This window comes from Hemitrygon akajei, unplaced genomic scaffold (genome assembly GCF_048418815.1).
Source record: "Hemitrygon akajei unplaced genomic scaffold, sHemAka1.3 Scf000088, whole genome shotgun sequence".
In the NCBI taxonomy this organism is placed as follows: domain Eukaryota; kingdom Metazoa; phylum Chordata; class Chondrichthyes; order Myliobatiformes; family Dasyatidae; genus Hemitrygon; species Hemitrygon akajei.
In genome coordinates, this window is record NW_027331974.1 from 2877409 (window position 1) to 2896970 (window position 19562).

At 47.1% G+C, this 19562-nt stretch overlaps 1 protein-coding gene across 1 annotated transcript in view; it reads left to right on the forward strand.

Annotated features, from left to right (window-relative positions):
• LOC140722767 (uncharacterized) overlaps positions 1 to 19562 on the forward strand; it is an 89879-nt gene that overhangs the window by 33731 nt on the left and 36586 nt on the right. Inside the window, exon 2 of the mRNA XM_073037447.1 lies at positions 18756 to 18953. Within this exon, the coding sequence (XP_072893548.1) occupies positions 18756 to 18953 (198 nt within the window). The remainder of the gene's footprint in view (positions 1 to 18755; positions 18954 to 19562) is intronic.

The following is a 19562-nucleotide window of genomic DNA, read 5'->3' on the forward strand; positions in this document are numbered from 1 at the left end:
AGAGAAGTAGAGAGAGACTGAGGGTTTGGAGAGGTTGGGAGAGATTGAAGGGAGAGGGAGTGAGAGACCAAGGGGAGAGGGAGGTAGAGAGAGATAGAGAGTGGGGGGGGGGGGGAGTCTGAGACTTTCAAAATAGCAATATATAATGAGAACATGAAATAACAAGATAAAGTCCTTAAAGTGAGATCATTGGTTGTGGGAACATCTCAAGGGATTAGTGTTTGGGTGTTTCTGATTTGTTTTTTATCTGGTTCAGCACAACATTGTGGGCCGAAGGGCCTGTTCCTGTGCTGTACTGTTCTATGTTCCATGTACTAGAACACAGAATCAGAATCAGGTTTATTATCACTGACAAATGTCATGAATTTTGTTGTTTTGCAGCAGCAGTACAGTGCAATACACAAGCTACAATAACAAATATATAGAAAATAAATATGTAGTGTAAAAAGAGAGAAAAAATAGTGAGGTAATGTTCATGGGTTCACTGTCTGTTCAGAAATCTGATGGCGGAGTGGAAGAAATTGTTCCTGAAATGTTGAGTGTGTGCCTTCAGGCTCCTGTCCCTCCTCTCTGATGGTGGTAATAGGAAGAGGGCATGTCGTGGGTGGTGTGGGTCCTGATGGATACTGTCTTTGTTGATTTCTATTGCACATTTGTTGCTTGTCAGTATTTGTTTGTGTGTAGTTTATCATTGATTCTATTGTATTTCTTTGTTCCACTGTGAATGCCGGGAAGAAACTGAATCTCAGGGTATTATGTAGTAACATATAGTTCAAAGTTTCATTTAATATCAGAGAAATGTATATATTATACACCCTGGAATCCTTTCTTTTCTCAACCATATATGAAAACAGATGTTCCAAATAATGAACGACTGTTAAATGTTAGAATCCCAAGTTGCCCCCCCCCACCCAGTTCCCCCCTTCCACGTGTAAGCGGTAGTGAACAACAAACCCCCTCCGGCGAAAATAAAGTGCACCCGTTTCTAGCACTCAAGCGTGAGCAAAGCGTAGCAAAGTCACAGACTTGCAGTTACCCCAAAGGCTCCATTGTTCACTGGATAATTCAACATGCCGCAGGTTCTCTCACCCCTAGTAAGGGAGAAAGAGGAGACTCCATTCCATTTTTCAGCAAGCAGGGAGACACAACAAATGACTTGCTGTATTACGATGTTAAAAGTCCGTTACGTTCCGTGTCTAGAGCTCGCAAGGATCCCAGGTCCCCAGGCAAACAATAAATGTTCTGACTTGCCCAATGACACATGGATCTCCTGTGATGACATGGACCCTTAATTCACCTGTCTCCAGTTATCGAGATCCCAGACTTCTGAAACCATCCCTAAATACTAGGCCGAGACTTTGCATGCCGAATAGCAGCCGATTGTGGAACCCCGAGAGCGGGTCCCATTCCCACAAAGAACCATAGTCAGCGTGTAACTCCAGGTCAGGGTCTTCAAAACAGCCCTGAAAGGGAAAAATAGAGGTATTAAAATTGGAAATAGAGCTGCTTTTAAAGATGCAAGCAAAGGAGTCGCTGTTGGGCACCATAACTACTTAGCTCTGCTATAGTAGTTATAGTAAAACACACACAATGCTGGAGGAACTCAGCAGGTCAACAACATCTATTGAAAAGAGTGAACAGTCAACAATTTGGCCAACAAGAGGGACAACACCTTATATTCCGTCTGGGTACCCTCCAACTTAGTGCTCTGAATATCGATTTCTCCATCCACTGAACAAAATTCTCGCCCCACTTCCTCTATTCCCCACTCTGACCTTTTACTTCTTCTTACCTGCCTATTAGTTCCCCCTAGCTCCCCTCTTCCCTCCCTTTCTCCTATTGTCCATTCTGGTCTCCTATCAGATTCCTACTTCTCCAGCCCTTGCCCTTTCCCACCCACCAGGCTTCACCTGTCACCTTCCAGTTAGCCTCTCTCCCCTCCCCCCACCATTTAGTTCAGGCATCTCCTCCCTTCCCTCTCAGTCCTGAAGAAGATTCTTGGCCCAAGTCATTGGCTGTTCACACTTTTCCACAGATGCTGCCTGACCTGCTGAGTTCCTCCGGCATTTTGTGTGTGTTGCTTTGGATTTCCAGCATCTCATGTTTGTTACAGTAATATACAAGTACTTTGATGATAAATTTACTTCCAACTTTAAACTTTGAAGCATCTCTTTTTGAAGATGTCCTCGATGGTGGGGAGGCCAGTGACCATGATGGATCTGGTTGATTTTAAAACCCTCAGCAGCTTTTTTCAATCTTGTGCTTTGGCATCTCCATATCAGACGATGATGCAATCAGTTACAATGCTCTCCACTGTACATCTATAGAAATCTGCTGTGTCTTCAGTTATAATTTATTATTATAAACTGATTATTATTAGATCATTAAAACACTTTATTAGAGTATTATAATTACTGTGGAAAGGAGAAGTACAGACTGACTCTGTTTACCCTTCTTGCTGCCTCAGTAAAGCAGCCAGCGTAATCAAATACCCCACCCCAGACATTCTCTCATCTCCTCTCCCATCGGGCAGTAGATACAAAAGTCTGAAAGCAAGTACCACCAGGCTCAAGGACAGCTTCTACCCCCACTGTCATCAGACTCTTGAACAGACATCTTGTACGATAAGAGGATCTGTCCTGGGACCAGTATGTAAGTGTCATTACAAAGAAGGCATGGCAGCTCCTCTACTTTCTGAGAAGTTTGCACAGATTCAGTCTGTCACCTAAAGCTTTGACCAACTTCTATAGATGTGTGGTGGAGACTATTTCTGACTGGTTGCATCACAGCCTGGTCTGGAAACACCAATGCCCAAGATCAGAACAGTAGTGGATAAGCCCAGTCCATCACAGGAAAAGCCTTCCCCACCATTAAACACATCTACAAGCAGCATCCATCATCAAGGACCCCACCATCCAGTCCATGCTGTCTTCTCACTGCTGCCATCGGGAAGGAGGTACAGGAGCCTTAGGTCCCACACTACCCTTCAAACCATCAGGCTCCTGAACCATGTGGATAACTTCAATTCCTACCTTAGTGTTTCTTAAATGCCCCTAATATACCTGACTCCACCACCACCCCTGGCAGGGCATTTCATGTGTAAAGAACTTGCCTCTGACATCTGCTCTGTACTTTTCTCTAATCACATTAAAATTATGTCCCCTGGTATTAACCACTCGTATCTATCTATATATCAAGATACTGTGCAAAACAGGTCATTTTGGCAATCCCCCTACGTATCCCCTCACGAGACAATTTACAATGCCCAATTAAACTGCCAACTGGTACTCCTTTGGAATGTGGGAGGAAACCGGAGCACCCGGAGGTAGCCCACGTGGTCACGGGGAGAACGTATACACAGGCAGAAAGGGAATGGGTGGCCACTAGACAGCGTAGCAGTAGGCAGGTAGTGCAGGAGTCCCCTGAGGTGATCTCCCTCCTAAATAGATATACTGTATTGGATACTGTTGGGTAAGATGTCTCATCAAGGGAAGGCAGCAGCAGCTGAGTTCATGGCACCATGTGTGGCTCTGCAGCACAGGAGGGAAGGAAAAGGAGTGGGAGAGCTATAGTGATAGGGGATTCAATTGTAAGGGGAATTGATAGGCGTTTCTGCGGCCACAAACGAGACTGCAGTGGGTATGTTGCCTCCCTGGTGCAAGAGTCAAGGATGTCTCTGAGCGGCTGCAGGACATTCTGGAGTGGGAGGGTGAACAGACAGTGGTCGTGGTGCACATAGGTACCAACGATATAGGTAAAAAATGGGATGAGGTCCTACAAGGTGAATTTAGGGAGTTAGGAGATAAACTAAAAATTAGGACCACAACGGTATTAATCTCTGGATTACTACCACTGCCATGTGCTAGTCAGAGTAGAAATAGGAGGATATTTCAGATGAATACATGGATTGAAAAATGGTGCAAGGGGGAGGGATTCAAATTTCTGGGGCATTGGAACCAGTTCTGGGGGAGGTGGGACTGGTATAAACAGGATGGTCTGCACCTGGGCTGGACTGGAACCAATGTCTTCGGGGGAGCGTTTGCTACTGCTGTTCAGGAGGATTTAAACTAATGTGGCAGGGGGATGGGAACAAGTGCAGAGCATCAGAGGGGTGTAAAATGAGGGTAGAAGCAAAAAGTAGTAAGGTGAAAAGTAAAAGTGGCAGGCAGGCAAATCCAGGGCAAAAATCAAAAGGGCCACTTTTCAACATAATTGTATAAGGATTAAGAGTGTTGTAAAACAAACCTAAAGGCTTTGTGTATCAATGCAAGGAGCATTTGTAACAAGGTGGATGAATTGAATGTGCAGATAATTATTAATGAATATGATATAGTTGGGATCACAGAGACATGGCTCCAGGGTGACCAAGGATGGGAGCTCAACATCCAGGGATATTCAATATTCAGGAGGGATAGACAGGAAAGAAAAGGAGGTGGGGTAGCGTTGCTGGTTAGAGAGGAGATTAACACAATAGAAAGGAAGGACATTAGCCTGAAGGATGTGGAATCGATATGGGTAGAGCTGCATAACACTAAGGGGCAGAAAACGCTGGTGGGAGTTGTGTACTGGCCACCTAACAGTAGTAGTGAGGTTGGGGATGGCATTAAACAGGAAATTAGAAATGCGTGCAATAAAGGAACAGCAGTTATAATGGGTGACTTCAATCTACATATAGATTGGGTGAACCAAATTGGTAAGGGTGCTGAGGAAGAGGATTTCCTGGAATGTATACGGGATGGTTTTCTGAACCAACATGTCGAGGAACCAGCTAGACAGCAGGCCATTCTAGATTGGGTATTGAGCAATGAGGAAGGGTTAGTTAGCAATCTTGTCGTGCGAGGCCCCTTGGGTAAGAGTGACCATAATATGGTGGAATTCTTCATTAAGAAGGAGAGTGGCATAGTTAATTCAGAAACAAAGGTTCTGAACTTAAAGAAGGGTAACTTTGAAGGTATGAGATGTGAATTAGCTAAGATAGACTGGCAAATGATACTTAAAGGGTTGACGGTGGATATGCAATGGCAAGCATTTAAAGATCGCATGGATGAACTACAACAATTGTTCATCCCAGTTTGGCAAAAGAATAAACCAGGGAAAGCAATGCACCTGTGGCTGACAAGGGAAATTAGGGATAGTATCAAATCCAAAGAAGAAACATACAAATTAGCCAGAAAAAGAAGCACACCTGAAGACTGGGAGAAATTCAGAGTCCAGCAGAGGAGGACAAAGGGCTTAAATAGGAAAGAGAAAAAAGATTATGAGAGAAAGCTGGCAGGGAACATAAAAGCTGACTGTAAAAGCTTTTATAGATATGTGAAAAGAAAAAGATTTGTTATGACAAATGTAGGTCCCTTACAGTCAGAAACAGGTGAATTGATCATGGGGAACAAGGACATGGCAGACCAATTGAATAACTGCTTTGGTTCTGTCTTCACTAAGGAGGACATAAATAATCTTCCGGAAATAGTAGGGGACTGAGGGTCTAGTGAGGTGGAGGAACTGAGGGAAATACATTTTAGTAGGTAAGTGGTGTTAGGTAAGTTGAAGGGATTAAAGGCAGATAAATCCCTAGGGCCAGATGGTCTGCATCCCAGAGTGCTTAAGGAAGAAGCCCAAGGAATAGTGGATGTATTAGTGATAATATTTCAAAACTCCTTAGATTCTGGATTAGTTCCTGAGGATTGGAGGGTGGCTAATGTAACCCCACTTTTTAAAAAAGTAGGGTGAGAGAAACTGGGGAATTATAGACCGGTTAGCCTGACATCAGTGTTGGGGAAAAATGCTAGAGTCAGTTATCAAAGATGTGATAACGGCACATTTGAAAAGCGGTGAAATCATCGGACAAAGTCAGCATGGATTTGTGAAAGGAAAATCATGTCTGACGAATCTTATAGAATTTCTTGAGGATGTAACTAGTAGAGTGGATAGGAGAGAACCAGTGGATGTGATATATTTGTATTTTCAAAAGGCTTTTGACAAGGTCCCACACAGGAGATTTGTGTGCAAAATTAAAGCACACAGTATTGGGGGTATGGTATTGATGTGGATAGAGAATTGGTTGGCAGACAGGAAGCAAAGAGTGGGAATAAATGGGACCTTTTCAGAATGGCAGGCAGTGACTAGTGGGGTACCGCAAGGCTCAGTGCTGGGACCCCAGTTGTTTACAATATATATTAATGATTTAGACGAGGGAATTAAATGCAGCATCTCCAAGTTTGTGGATGACACGAAGCTGGGTGGCGGTGTTAGCTGTGAGGAGGATGCTAAGAGGATGCAGGGTGACTTGGATAGGTTAGATGAGTGGGCAAATTCATGGCAGATGCAATTTAATGTGGATAAATGTGAAGTTATCTACTTTGGTGGCAAGAACAGGAAAACAGATTATTATCTGAATGGTGGCCGATGAGGAAATGGGGTGGTGGAACGAGACCTGGGTGTCATTGTGCACTAGTCATTGAAAGTGGGCATGCAGGTACAGCAGGAGGTGAAAAAGGCGAATGGTATGTTGGCATTCATAGCAAGAGGATTCGAGTACAGGAGCAGGGAGGTTCTACTGCAGTTGTACAAGGCCTTGCTGAGACCACACCTGGAGTATTGTGTGCAGTTTTGGTTCCCTAATCTGATGAAAGACATTATTGCCATAGAGGGAGCACAAAGAAGGTTCACCAGATTGATTCCTGGGATGGCAGGACTTTCATATGAAGAAAGACTGGATCGACTAGGCTTATACTCACTGGAATTTAGAAGATTGAGGGGGGATCTTATTGAAACCTATAAAATTTTAAAGGGATTGGACAGGCTAGATGCAGGAAGATTATTCCCAATGTTGGGGAAGTCCAGAATGAGGGGTCACAGTTTAAGGATAAAGTGGAAGCCTTTTAGGACCAAGATGAGGAAAAACGTCTTCACACAGAGAGTTGTAAATCTGTGGAATTCTCTGCCACAGGAAACAGTTGAGGCCAGTTCATTGGCTATACTTAAGAGGGAGTTACATATGGCCCTTGTGGCTAAAGGGATCGGGGGTATGGAGAGAAGGCAGGTACAGGGTTCTGAGTTGGATGATCAGCCATGATCATACTGAATGGCAGTGCAGGCTTGAAGGGCCGAATGGCCTCCTCCTGCACCTATTTTCTATGTTTCTACAAATTCCTTACAGGCAGTGGTGGGAATTGAACCCGGGTTGCTGATACTGTAAAGTGTTGTGCTATCCACTGTGCTACCTTGCTGTCCCGTGGTATTAGCCACATTCACCCTGGGAAAAAGTCTCTGGCTATCCTCTCGATCTATGCCTCTTACCATTTATGTATGCCTCTTACCTCTTACCTCTTACCATGCCTCCATCAGTCACCTCATCCTCCTTCATTCTAAAGAGAAAAGCCCAAGCTTACTGAATCGATCATCACAATATTGATTCAGGCAGCATCATTGATTCAGTTGTGGGGAAATTCTGGGGCATCCTGAGTCACCAACACACACCACGGGCTGAGTTTTCCAGTCGGCTGCCCTGTCCGTGGTCTGTGATCACCTTTCCCGTATCCCCCTTCACAACAGGGTCAGAATGAAACTGCCCAGTCTGACCTGTGACAGAGATCATAGAACACAGAACAGTACAGCACAGCACAGGCACTTTGGCCCACAATGCTGTGTCAGCTGCCGGGAGAGAGTCAGGGGATGGGTAGACTCTCTCCCGGCAGCTGAGTGAGGGAGGGTGAGGCTGACAGGAAATGGAGGGTGCAGTGGTGACAGTGAGGGGAGGAGGGAAGTGACATACTAAGCGGAGAGGGGTCAATTGGTGGGGTAGCCAGTTGCTGAGAGGAGGGGGAGGTAGGGGAGAGACCGAGGGAATGCGGAGACAGTGAGAGCCCGAGGAGATGGGGGTACAGGGAGAGGCTGACGGTGTTATGCTGAGGGCAGGGGAGACAGAGACGCCGAAAGGGAGAGTCTGAGCTGCAAGGGAGACTCTTAGATAGATAGATAGATAGATAGATAGATAGATACTTTATTCATCCCCATGGGGAAATTCAACTTTTTTTCCAATGTCCCATACACTTGTTGTAGCAAAACTAATTACATACAATACTTAACTCAGTAAAAAATATGATATGCATCTAAATCACTATCTCAAAAGGCATTAATAATAGCTTTTAAAAAGTTCTTAAGTCCTGGCGGTAGAATTGTAAAGCCTAATGGCATTGGGGAGTATTGACCTCTTCATCCTGTCTGAGGAGCATTGCATCGATAGTAACCTGTCGCTGAAACTGCTTCTCTGTCTCTAGATGGTGTTATGTAGAGGATGTTCAGAGTTATCCATAATTGACCGTAGCCTACTCAGCGCCCTTCGCTCAGCTACCGATGTTAAACTCTCCAGTACAGTGGTGTGGAGGATCAGAGGGAGCTTATGGTTCGAGTGCATAGGACTCTCAAAGCTGCTGTGCGGGTTGACTCTGTGGTTAAGAAGGCATACGGAATATTGGCCTTCATCAATCGTGGGATTGAGTTTAAGAACCGAGAGGTAATGTTGGAGAGATATAGGACCCTGGTCAGACTCCACTTGGAGTACTGTGCTCAGTTCTAGTTGCCTCACTACAGGAAGGATGTGGAAACCATAGAAAGAGTGCAGAGGAGATTTACAAGGATGTTGTCTGGATTGGGGAGCATGCCTTATAAGAATAGGTTGAGTGAACTCGGCCTTGTCTGCTTGGAGTGACGGAGGATGAGAGGTGACCTAATAGAGGTGTGTCAGATAATGAGAGGCATTGTTCATGTGATAGTCAGAAGCCTTTTCCCAGCGCTGGAATGGCTAGCAGGAGAGGGCACAGTTTTAAGGTGCTGGGAAGAAGGTACAGAGGAGATAACAGGGGTAAGTTTTTTTATGCAGAGAGTGGTGAGTGCGTGGAATGGGCTGCCGGCAACGGTGGTGGAGGCGGTTACGATAGGGTCTTTTAAAAGGCTTTTAGATACGTACGTGGAGCTTAGGAAAATAGAGGACTATAGGTAATCCGAGGTAAACTCTAAGGTAAGAACATGTTTGGCCCAGCTTTATGGTCCAAAGGGCCTGTATTGTGCTGTAGGTTTTCTATATTTCTGGAGCTGAGTAGGTTAAAATATTGACACAACACAGTGGGCTGAAGGACCTGTACTGTGCTGTAGAGTTCAATGTCCCATGTGTCAGAGTGTGCCAGTGAAAGAGTGGGAAGGCTTTGTCTAAACAGCCAGAGGCACAGATAAGAAGAGGGAAGCCTTTTTTTCAGTACAGAGTATTTAGGAAGGAATGCTCCTCCTGTCAGATGTGGGAATTCAGCTTACCTGACTGTTTCCCTGATGACTACATCTGTGGGAAGTGCACCCAACTTCAGTGCCTGACTGACCGGGTCTGGAGTTGGATGTAATTAGGATCATCCGGGAAACTGAAGATATTACAAATGAGATATTTGAAGAGGTGGTCATACCCGGACAGTAGATGGGTGACCATCAGGAGAGATGAGGGGATTAGGAAGTCAGTGCAGGGCTCTCCTGTGGCCATTCCAGCTTCCAGCAATCCCCCTATCTATCCCCTCACCTTATCACAAGACATTTTACAATGCCCAATTAAACTGCCAACTGGTACTCCTTTGGAATGTAGGAGGAAACCGGATCACCCGGAGGAAACCCACGTGGTCACGGGGAGAACGAATAAACTCCTCACAGGCAGTGGTGGGAATTGAACCCGCGTCACTGGTAGTGTAAAGAGTTGTGTTAACCACTCTGCTACCTTGCTGTCCCCTGGGTATTAGCCACTTCCTGGGAAAAAGTATCTGGTTGTTCACCCGATCTATGCCTCTTACCATCTTGTCCACCTCTATTAAGTCACCTCTCATCCTCCGTCACTCCAAAGAGAAAAGCCCGAGCTCACTCAGTCGAGTTTCATAAGATATCAATCCAGGCAGCATCCTGATAAATCTCCTCTGCACACTCTCTGAAACTTCCACATCCTTCCTTCACTGATGTGACCAGAACCACCAAATCCTGATCTGCCCTGGCACACAAGGGGAGCACGGGAAGGTTATAAAGGTGGAGGGTGGAAGGGAATAGAGAAGAGTGAAGGGGAATGGAGGGATAGGAAGAGAAAGACTGGGGTGGAGGGAGGTGGGAAAGGGGAGAGAAGGTGACAACAAGATGGGCAGCAGAGGCAGACGGGAAATGGGGGTTGAAGAAAGATCTGGTGTGTGGGATGAAGAGAGGGGTCTGGAAGGAGCCACAATTGGGCAGAGGGGAACTTTCTGGAAATTTGAACCACACACTACCGTGCCTTGGAAATACATTGCTGCTCCTTCAGTGTCACTGGGTCAAAACCCTGGAAATCCGGATCATCATTGTGGGTGTCCCCACACATCAAGGACTGCAGCAGTTTACTAAGTCATACATCACCACCACCACCTTCTCAAGGGCATGTCTGGTGGGACAGTTAATCATTGGATCAGCCTCTGAAACTCTCACCCTTTTGATGAATAAAAAATATATATATATATTGTTGAGCAGGGGTTGCTGAGGGTGGAAGTGCAGATGGAGGTTGTGGTTGGCAGAGAAAGAGGATGGGGAACGTGAGCTGTACATTAACACTGAACATCGTTCTGTCCCTCAGTCACAGACTCCGCACTCGGTGATCCGTGTGTAACCCACACCATCCTGGATCAGCCCTGGAGGAGCACGAATTGTTCCCACACTGAGTGTACCGGTGGACAATGGATGGGTGATGGAAATCTTGAAGTGGGATGGTACAGATTTAACAGGTAAAGTGAGGAGATAATCACGGTGAAATTAGACACAGAAGGGGAATGTAAGCAGGGGAACAAGGGCTGTGTGAATGGGAAATGCAGGGAGACTGGGATCATCAGTGACTACACTGAGATGGGGAGCAAATACAGGGAGAGGGGAGATCCCACATTCTCGGGGTAGAGACAAGGGGGAGGTACAACAGAGAGGGAATTCCCAGGATTGGGGGTGTTATTGACCAGAGACAGGGTACGGACAGGGTGAGTGTAATTTCCCATGTCTCTCTGAGTGAATAAACTCCCTCAGATCAGGGACTGACTCTTTGATTGTTGTTTCAGTTCTGGAGGATGGAAGATTCTGGAGACGGTCGTTCCACAGGATCGCTGCTCTGGGAAGTACCCAGGCTGGTTAAACGGTAGAGTCAGAGTTTACATCAGTGGGGCTCGGTTATTTTTGGTGAGTGTCACACTATTGACCCGAATCTCTTCAGAGGGCCCTAGCATGGACACAGAACCCCATCTCCCTGAGAGGTCTCCCCACAGTCGCTCAGACCGCTCTACGGTCCTGTATCGTCATGGAGTCCGGTGGAGGAGTGACAACTTCCTGGAGTTGGGTTACAGAACTGATCTGCCCACTGACCCCATTCTGGATATGACCCGGAGGAGTTTCAATGACCCCAGACTCATTTCAGTGGTGGGGCAATCTCCAGGGAGTTGGGGGAGTCTGCAGACATAATCGTTCACCAATTAGTGGGATAAATTAATGGTTGCCATGGTAACGTAGTGGTTAGTGCGTCAATATTACAGCTCGGGGTGTCAGAGTTCAGAGTTCAATTCCAGTGTCATCTGTAAGGAGTCTCTGTCCGTCCTCCCCATGGAATCCATGGTTTTTCCCCGGGTTCTCCAGTTTCCGCCCACAGTCCAAAGACGTACCGTGTGGGTACAAATGTGGAGAAAATGTCAGGAAACAGGAATAATACTGGAAACTACAGAGTGGAACGAGCTGCCTGAGCAAGTGGTGGATGCCATTTCGATTTCAATGTTTAAGAGAAGTTTGGTTGGTACATGGATGGGAGAGATGGACAGCTGTGGTCCGGGTGCAGGTTGATGGGACAAGGCAGTTTAAATGGTTCAGCATGGACTGGATGGGCTGAAGGGCCTGTTTCTGTGCTGTAGCTTTCTGTGACTCTCTGACCAGTAAGTCTCACGTCAGTGGTAGGGAAGGCAGTGGAGAGGATTCTTATGGATGGGACTGATGAGCATTGGGAAGACCATGTGTGAATGAGGGACAGTCAGCACCTCTTTCTGCAGGGCAAGTCATGATTTATGGACTCGCTTGAGTTTGTTGAGGAGTTGACAGAGGTGATTGATGAAGGTCGCGCTGTGGATGTTTCCTTCATGGATTTTAGACTAGATTTTAGCAGAATTAGACCATTCAGCCCATCGAGTCTACTCCACCAGACTGTCATAGCTGATTTATTATCCCGGTCAACCCCATTCTCATGCCCTCTCCCCATAAACTTTGATACTATTATAACCCAAGTTAGCCACCCTCTAGCTAAAGTAATTATTTCTCATCTCTGATCTAGAGGGAAGTTTTTGTGTTCTGAGGCTGTGCCCTCTGGTCCCAGACTCCCCCACTATAGGCAACATCCTCTCCATGTCCACTCTATCCAGGCCTTTCAATATTCGACAGGCTTGCAGTGAGAACCCTTAGATGTTTGACAAGGTCCCTCATGGGGGGGGGGGGGCTTATTCAGAACATTAAGGTGCTGCTGCGGGGAGGGTGGGGTGGAGAGGGAGAAGGAAGCAGCTCAGTGCTGACTGAGGCAGGACCGGACTGTGGGTTGTGAACCACTGATTTACAGTGGGTCCTGATTCACATTCCCGGCTGTACTGTGGGACCAGGTACATTTTACAGTGTTTATAAATCTCATTCCAGGTCCCCATCCCAACGTGGGAGAGGGGGAGGTGACCAGGACTGTCTGCTTCACTGTGGGTGATGACACCTGTTCCGGGAGCCGAGAGATCAGGGTGAAAAACTGCTCTGGTTACTTTGTGTATCGGCTGTGGGCAACACCCTGGAGTAACGCTGTGTACTGTACAGGTAGGTCACCGTTCCCCAGTGACGCTGGGGCATGGGGGGAGGCTGTTGGGGGAAACTCTAGGGCGGTCCGAGTCACCAACACGCAGACTGAACTGTGTTTTCCAGTTTATTGAACTGCCCAAGGTCAGTGATCACTTCCCTAATAATCCCAACATCCCTGTTTCGAAAAGAATCTGCCGAGTCAGACCTGTGACACAGAACACAAAACATAGAACAGTACAGGGCCTTCGGCCCACATCACTGCACTGACCTTTTAAACTACACGAAAATAAATCTAAACCCTTCTACATATTTTCCAGTATTCCATTCTCCATGTGTCTATTCAAACACAATCCCTGGGTGGGTGTATCCCATACCCCACTCTGGGGGAAAAAAACTTGCCTCTGACTTGCACAATATACATTCCTCCAATTACCTTATACATATACCTCCTGGTATTAGTCACTTCCACCCTGGGAAAACAGACTCTGTCTCTTCACTCGATCTATACCCCCTGGTATTAGTCACTTCCACCCTGGGAAAACAGTCTCTGTCTCTTCACTCGATCTGTACCCCCTGGTATTAGTCACTTCCACCCTGGGAAAACAGTCTCTGTCTCTTCACTCGATCTGTACCCCCTGGTATTAGTCACTTACACCCTGGGAAAACAGTCTGTGTCTCTTCACTCGATCTGTACCCCCTGGTATTAGTCACTTCCACCCTGGGAAAACAGTCTCTGTCTCTTCACTCGATCTGTACCCCCTGGTATTAGTCACTTCCACCCTGGGAAAACAGTCTCTGTCTCTTCACTCGATCTGTACCCCCTGGTATTAGTCACTTCCACCCTGGGAAAACAGTCTCTGTCTCTTCACTCGATCTGTACACCCTGGTATTAGTCACTTCTACCCTAGGAAAACAGTCTCTGTCTCTTCACTCGATCTGTAACCCCTGGTATTAGTCACTTCCACCCTGGGAAAACAGTCTCTGTCTCTTCACTCGATCTGTACCCCCTGGTATTAGTCACTTCCACCCTGGCAAAACAGTCTCTGTCACTTCACTCGATCTGTACCCCCTGGTATTAGTCACTTCCACCCTGGGAAAACAGTTTCTGTCTCTTCACTCGATCTGTACCCCCTGGTATTAGTCACTTCCACCCTGGGAAAACAGTCTCTGTCTCTTCACTCGATCTGTACCCCCTGGTATTAGTCACTTCCACCCTGGAAAACAGTCTCTGTCTCTTCACTCGATCTGTACCCCCTGGTATTAGTCACTTCCACCCTGGGAAAACAGTCTCTGTCTCTTCACTCGATCTGTACCCCCTGGTATTAGTCACTTCCACCCTGGGAAAACAGTCTCTGTCTCTTCACTCGATCTGTACCCCCTGGTATTAGTCACTTCCACCCTGGGAAAACAGTCTCTGTCTCTTCACTCGATCTGTACCCCCTGGCATTAGTCACTTCCACCCTGGGAAATCAGTCTCTGTCTCTTCACTCAAATTATATCCCCCGGTATTAGTCACTTCCACCCTGGGAAAACAGTCTCTGTCTCTTCACTCGATCTATACCCCCTGGTATTAGTCACTTCCACCCTGGGAAAACAGTCTCTGTCTCTTCACTCGATCTGTACCCCCTGGTATTAGTCACTTCCACCCTGGGAAAACAGTCTCTGTCTCTTCACTCAAATTATATCCCCCGGTATTAGTCACTTCCACCCTGGGAAAACAGTCTCTGTCTCTTCACTCGAACTGTACCCCCTGGTATTAGTCACTTCCACCCTGGGAAAACAGTCTCTGTCTCTTCACTCGATCTATCCCCCCTGGTATTAGTCACTTCCACCCTGGGAAAACAGTCTCTGTCTCTTCACTCGAACTGTACCCCCTGGTATTAGTCACTTCCACCCTGGGAAAACAGTCTCTGTCTCTTCACTCGATCTATCCCCCCTGGTATTAGTCACTTCCACCCTGGGAAAACAGTCTCTGTCTCTTCACTCGAACTGTACCCCCTGGTATTAGTCACTTCCACACTGGGAAAACAGTCTCTGTCTCTTCACTCGATCTATACCCCCCTGGTATTAGTCACTTCCACCCTGGGAAAACAGTCTCTGTCTCTTCACTCGATCTGTACCCACTGGTATTAGTCACTTCCACACTGGGAAAACAGTCTCTGTCTCTTCACTCGATCTATCCCCCCTGGTATTAGTCACTTCCACCCTGGGAAAACAGTCTCTGTCTCTTCACTCGATCTATACCCCCTGGTATTAGTCACTTCCACCTTGGGAAAACAGTCTCTGTCTCTTCACTCAAATTATATCCCCCGGTATTAGTCACTTCCACCCTGGGAAAACAGTCTCTGTCTCGTCATTCGATCTATACCCCCTGGTATTAGTCACTTCCACCCTGGGAAAACAGTCTCTGTCTCTTCACTCGATCTGCACCCCCTGGTATTAGTCCCTTCCACCCTGGGAAAACAGTCTCTGTCTCTTCACTCGATCTGTACTCCCTGGTATTAGTCACTTCCACCCTGGGAAAACAGTCTCTGTCTCTTCACTCAATCTATAACCCCTGGTATTAGTCACTTCCACCCTGGGAAAACAGTCTCTGTCTCTTCACTCGAACTGTACCCCCTGGTATTAGTCACTTCCACCCTGGGAAAACAGTCTCTGTCTCTTCACTCGATCTATCCCCCCTGGTATTAGTCACTTCCACCCTGGGAAAACAGTCTCTGTCTCTTCACTCGAACTGTACCCCCTGGTATTAGTCACTTCCACACTGGGAAAACAGTCTCTGTCTCTTCACTCAAATTATATCCCCCGGTATTAGTCACTTCCACCCTGGGAAAACAGTCTCTGTCTCTTCACTCGATCTGCACTCCCTGGTATTAGTCACCCACCCTGGGAAAACAGTCTCTGTCTCTTCACTCGATCTATCCCCCCTGGTATTAGTCACTTAGACCCTGGGAAAACAGTCTCTCTCTCCTCACTCGATCTGTATCCCCTGGTATTAGTCACTTCCACCCTGGGAAAACAGTTTCTGTCTCTTCACTCGATCTGTACCCCCTGGTATTAGTCACTTCCACCCTGGGAAAACAGTCTCTGTCTCTTCACTCAATCTATAACCCCTGGTATTAGTCACTTCCACCCTGGGAAAACAGTCTCTGTCTCTTCAGTCAATCTATAACCCCTTGTATTAGTCACTTCCACCCTGGGAAAACAGTCTCTCTCTCTTCACTCGATCTGTACTCCCTGGTATTAGTCACCCACCCTGGGAAAACAGTCTCTGTCTCTTGACTCGATCTATCCCCCCTGGTATTAGTCACTTACACCCTGGGAAAACAGTCTCTGTCTCTTCATTCGATCTATCCCCCCTGGTATTAGTCACTTCCACACTGGAAAAACAGTCTCTCTCTCTTCACTCGATCTGTACTCCCTGGTATTAGTCACCCACCCTGGGAAAACAGTCTCTGTCTCTTCACTCGATCTATCCCCCCTGGTATTAGTCACTTACACCCTGGGAAAACAGTCTCTGTCTCTTCATTCGATCTATCCCCCCTGGTATTAGTCACTTACACCCTGGGAAAACAGTCTCTCTCTCCTCACTCGATCTGTATCCCCTGGTATTAGTCACTTCCACCCTGGGAAAACAGTTTCTGTCTCTTCACTCGATCTGTACCCCCTGGTATTAGTCACTTCCAACCTGGGAAAACAGTCTCTGTCTCTTCACTCGAACTATCCCCACTGGTATTAGTCACTTCCAACCTGGGAAAACAGTCTCTGTCTCTTCACTCGATCTGTACCCCCTGGTATTAGTCACATCCACCCTGGGAAAACAGTCTCTGTCTCCTCACTCGATCTGTATCCCCTGGTATTAGTCACTTCCACCCTGGGAAAACAGTCTGTGTCTCTTCACTCGATCTGTACCCCCTGGTATTAGTCACTTCCACCCTGGGAAAACAGTCTCTGTCTCTTCACTCAATCTATAACCCCTGGTATTAGTCACTTCCACCCTGGGAAAACAGTCTCTGTCTCTTCACTCGATCTGTACTCCCTGGTATTAGTCACTTCCACCCTGGGAAAACAGTCTCTGTCTCTTCACTCGATCTATCCCCCCTGGTATTCGTCACTTCCACCGTGGGAAAACAGTCTCTGTCTCTTCACTCGATCTGTACCCCCTTGATATTAGTCACTCCAACCCTGGGAAAACAGTCTCTGTCTCTTCACTCGAACTATCCCCCCTGGTATTAGTCACTTCCACCCTGGGAAAACAGTCTCTGTCTCTTCACTCGATCTGTACCCCCTGGTATTAGTCACTTCCACCCTGGGAAAACAGTCTCTGTCTCTTCACTCGATCTATACCCCCTGGTATTAGTCACTTCCACCCTGGGAAAACAGTCTCTGTCTCTTCATTCGATCTATCCCCCCTGGTATTAGTCACTTCCACCCTGGGAAAACCGTCTCTGTCTCTTCACTCGATCGGTACCCCCTGGTATTAGTCACTTCCTCTCTGGGAAACAGTCTCTGTCTCTTCACTCGATCTATCCCCCCCTGGTATTAGTCACTTCCACCCTGGGAAAACAGTCTCTGTCTCTTCATTCGATCTATCCCCCCTGGTATTAGTCACTTCCACCCTGGGAAAACAGTCTCTGTCTCTACACTCGATCTGTACCCCCTGGTATTAGTCACTTCCACCCTGGGAAAACAGTCTCTGTCTCTTCACTCGATCGGTACCCCCCTGGTATTAGTCACTTCCTCTCTGGGAAACAGTCTCTGTCTCTTCACTCGATCTATCCCTCCTGGTATTCGTCACTTCCACCCTGGAAAAAAGTCTCTGGCTGTTCACTCAGTTTTATCACCATGTACATCTGTATCTACTTACCTCTCATCCTCCTTCCATCCAAAGAGGAAATCTCTAGTTCGCTCAATCTTTCCATATATGACATGCTCCAAAATCCAGGCATCATCCTGGTTAATCGACTCTGCAGCATTTCTAAAGCTTCCATATCCTTCTTATAATTAGGCGATCAGAAACAACCCCACCCCGCCCCCCCCCCCCCCGATCTGACCTGTCTTCATGTAGAGAGCAGGGGAAGATTGTAGAGAGCAGGGGAAGATTTTAAAAGATAGGTGGGGATTGGAAAGAGTGGAGGAGGAGGAAGGTTTTTGAGGGGAAAGACTGGGTGGAGGGAAGTTGAAAAGTGGAGAGGAGGGAGAGTGTAGTTGGTGAGAAAGAAGAGGTCTAGGATGTAGGATGAAGAAAGGGGACTGGAGAGGAATGGTACTGACAGGGGCCATAAGCAGCTTAGGGGAAGCAGTGGATGTGGACAAGTGGGACACTGGACTTTCACAGGCCCACAGCTGGATAGTCTACCTTGGGAATGAGTCGTGGGGATTATTGAAGAGAATGCTGATTCCCACAGTCAGTCCTAGAGTTTTATCCCAATGCTAGTGTCAGGAGACTCCAGGAGTGACAGAGATTTTTGAGGGAGAGTCTGCGGAGGCAGAGAGGGATGATGTTTTGGTATTTCCCCTGGTCCATCTGTGTTCATTCAGTCTCTGTCACTCTGTGAGGTTGAACCTCCCATGGACCAGTTCACCTACTGGATATACAGTGCATTGTGGGTAGGGGTGTGAATGATGGAGTCAGTGGTTCCCCTCTCCTGTTTGTTGGGTTGGGTTTAGTGAGTCACGAGGGATGAGGCTCTGTTGGGGGTTGAAGAGAGTGGGGTGGGAGGAATGAACAGAGAGGGGTGGAGTGATAGAGAGTGACACAGGAGGATGGTCACAAGAAGAGGGGAGTGTGTGTATTTCAGAGGACAGATTTGACCTGGATTTGAGCCTCCTGTTCCTGCCGTTGAGTTCCTTCCTGATCAAACATAAAACTTGTTCACTACTTTACTCTTCCTTTGTATATCTTCTTATTGCAGATTCCCAGTCGGACACAACTCGGAAACCCCAGGCAACAACAACCGGAGAACCTAGTTCTGATTTATCCTCCACCCCAGCATGGTCTTCAAGCTCAGAAACAGAACCCCAGTCACACACAACTCGGGAACCCCAGGGATCAGTGATGGGAGACCCTGGTTCAGGTTTGACCAGCACCCCAGCAGGATCTGTGAACTCAGGTATCCATGGTGGGGTCATGTTTCCCTTCTTCCGTCCTCAATATTCATCTGGGCTTTGACTGAGAGTAGTGACTGGTCACAGACATTCACGAGGGAGAGTTGCTGAACAGGGACTGGATGGTTTTGGTATCTCTTCAGATCTGAGACCTCCTTTTCAAATTGTTGTGCCAGTGGCTGCCCATTTCAATTCAACTCCCCATTCCCATTCCCACGTGTCTGTCCAAGGCCTCCGCCACTGACATGATGAGGTCAGACTTTGATTGGAGGGGCAACACCTCATACTGTGTCTGGGTATCGTCCAAATTGATGGCATGAACATTGATTTCTCTAACTTTTGATAGGTTCTCCTCTCTTTTTCTCTCTCCTCTCTTTTTCCATACCTATCCTGGCTCCCCTCTTAGCCCTTCCCTTCTGTTCACCTGCCCATCATCTCCCTCTGATCCCCCTCATCCATTCCTTTATTCTCCGGTCCACTGTCCTCTCTCTTTGGATTAATCCTCTTCAGCCCTTTACCTCTTCCACATATCACCTCCCAGCTTATCAAATCACCCCCTCCCTCACCCACACACCTTCCCACTCACCTGGCTTCACCTATCACCTGCCAGCTGT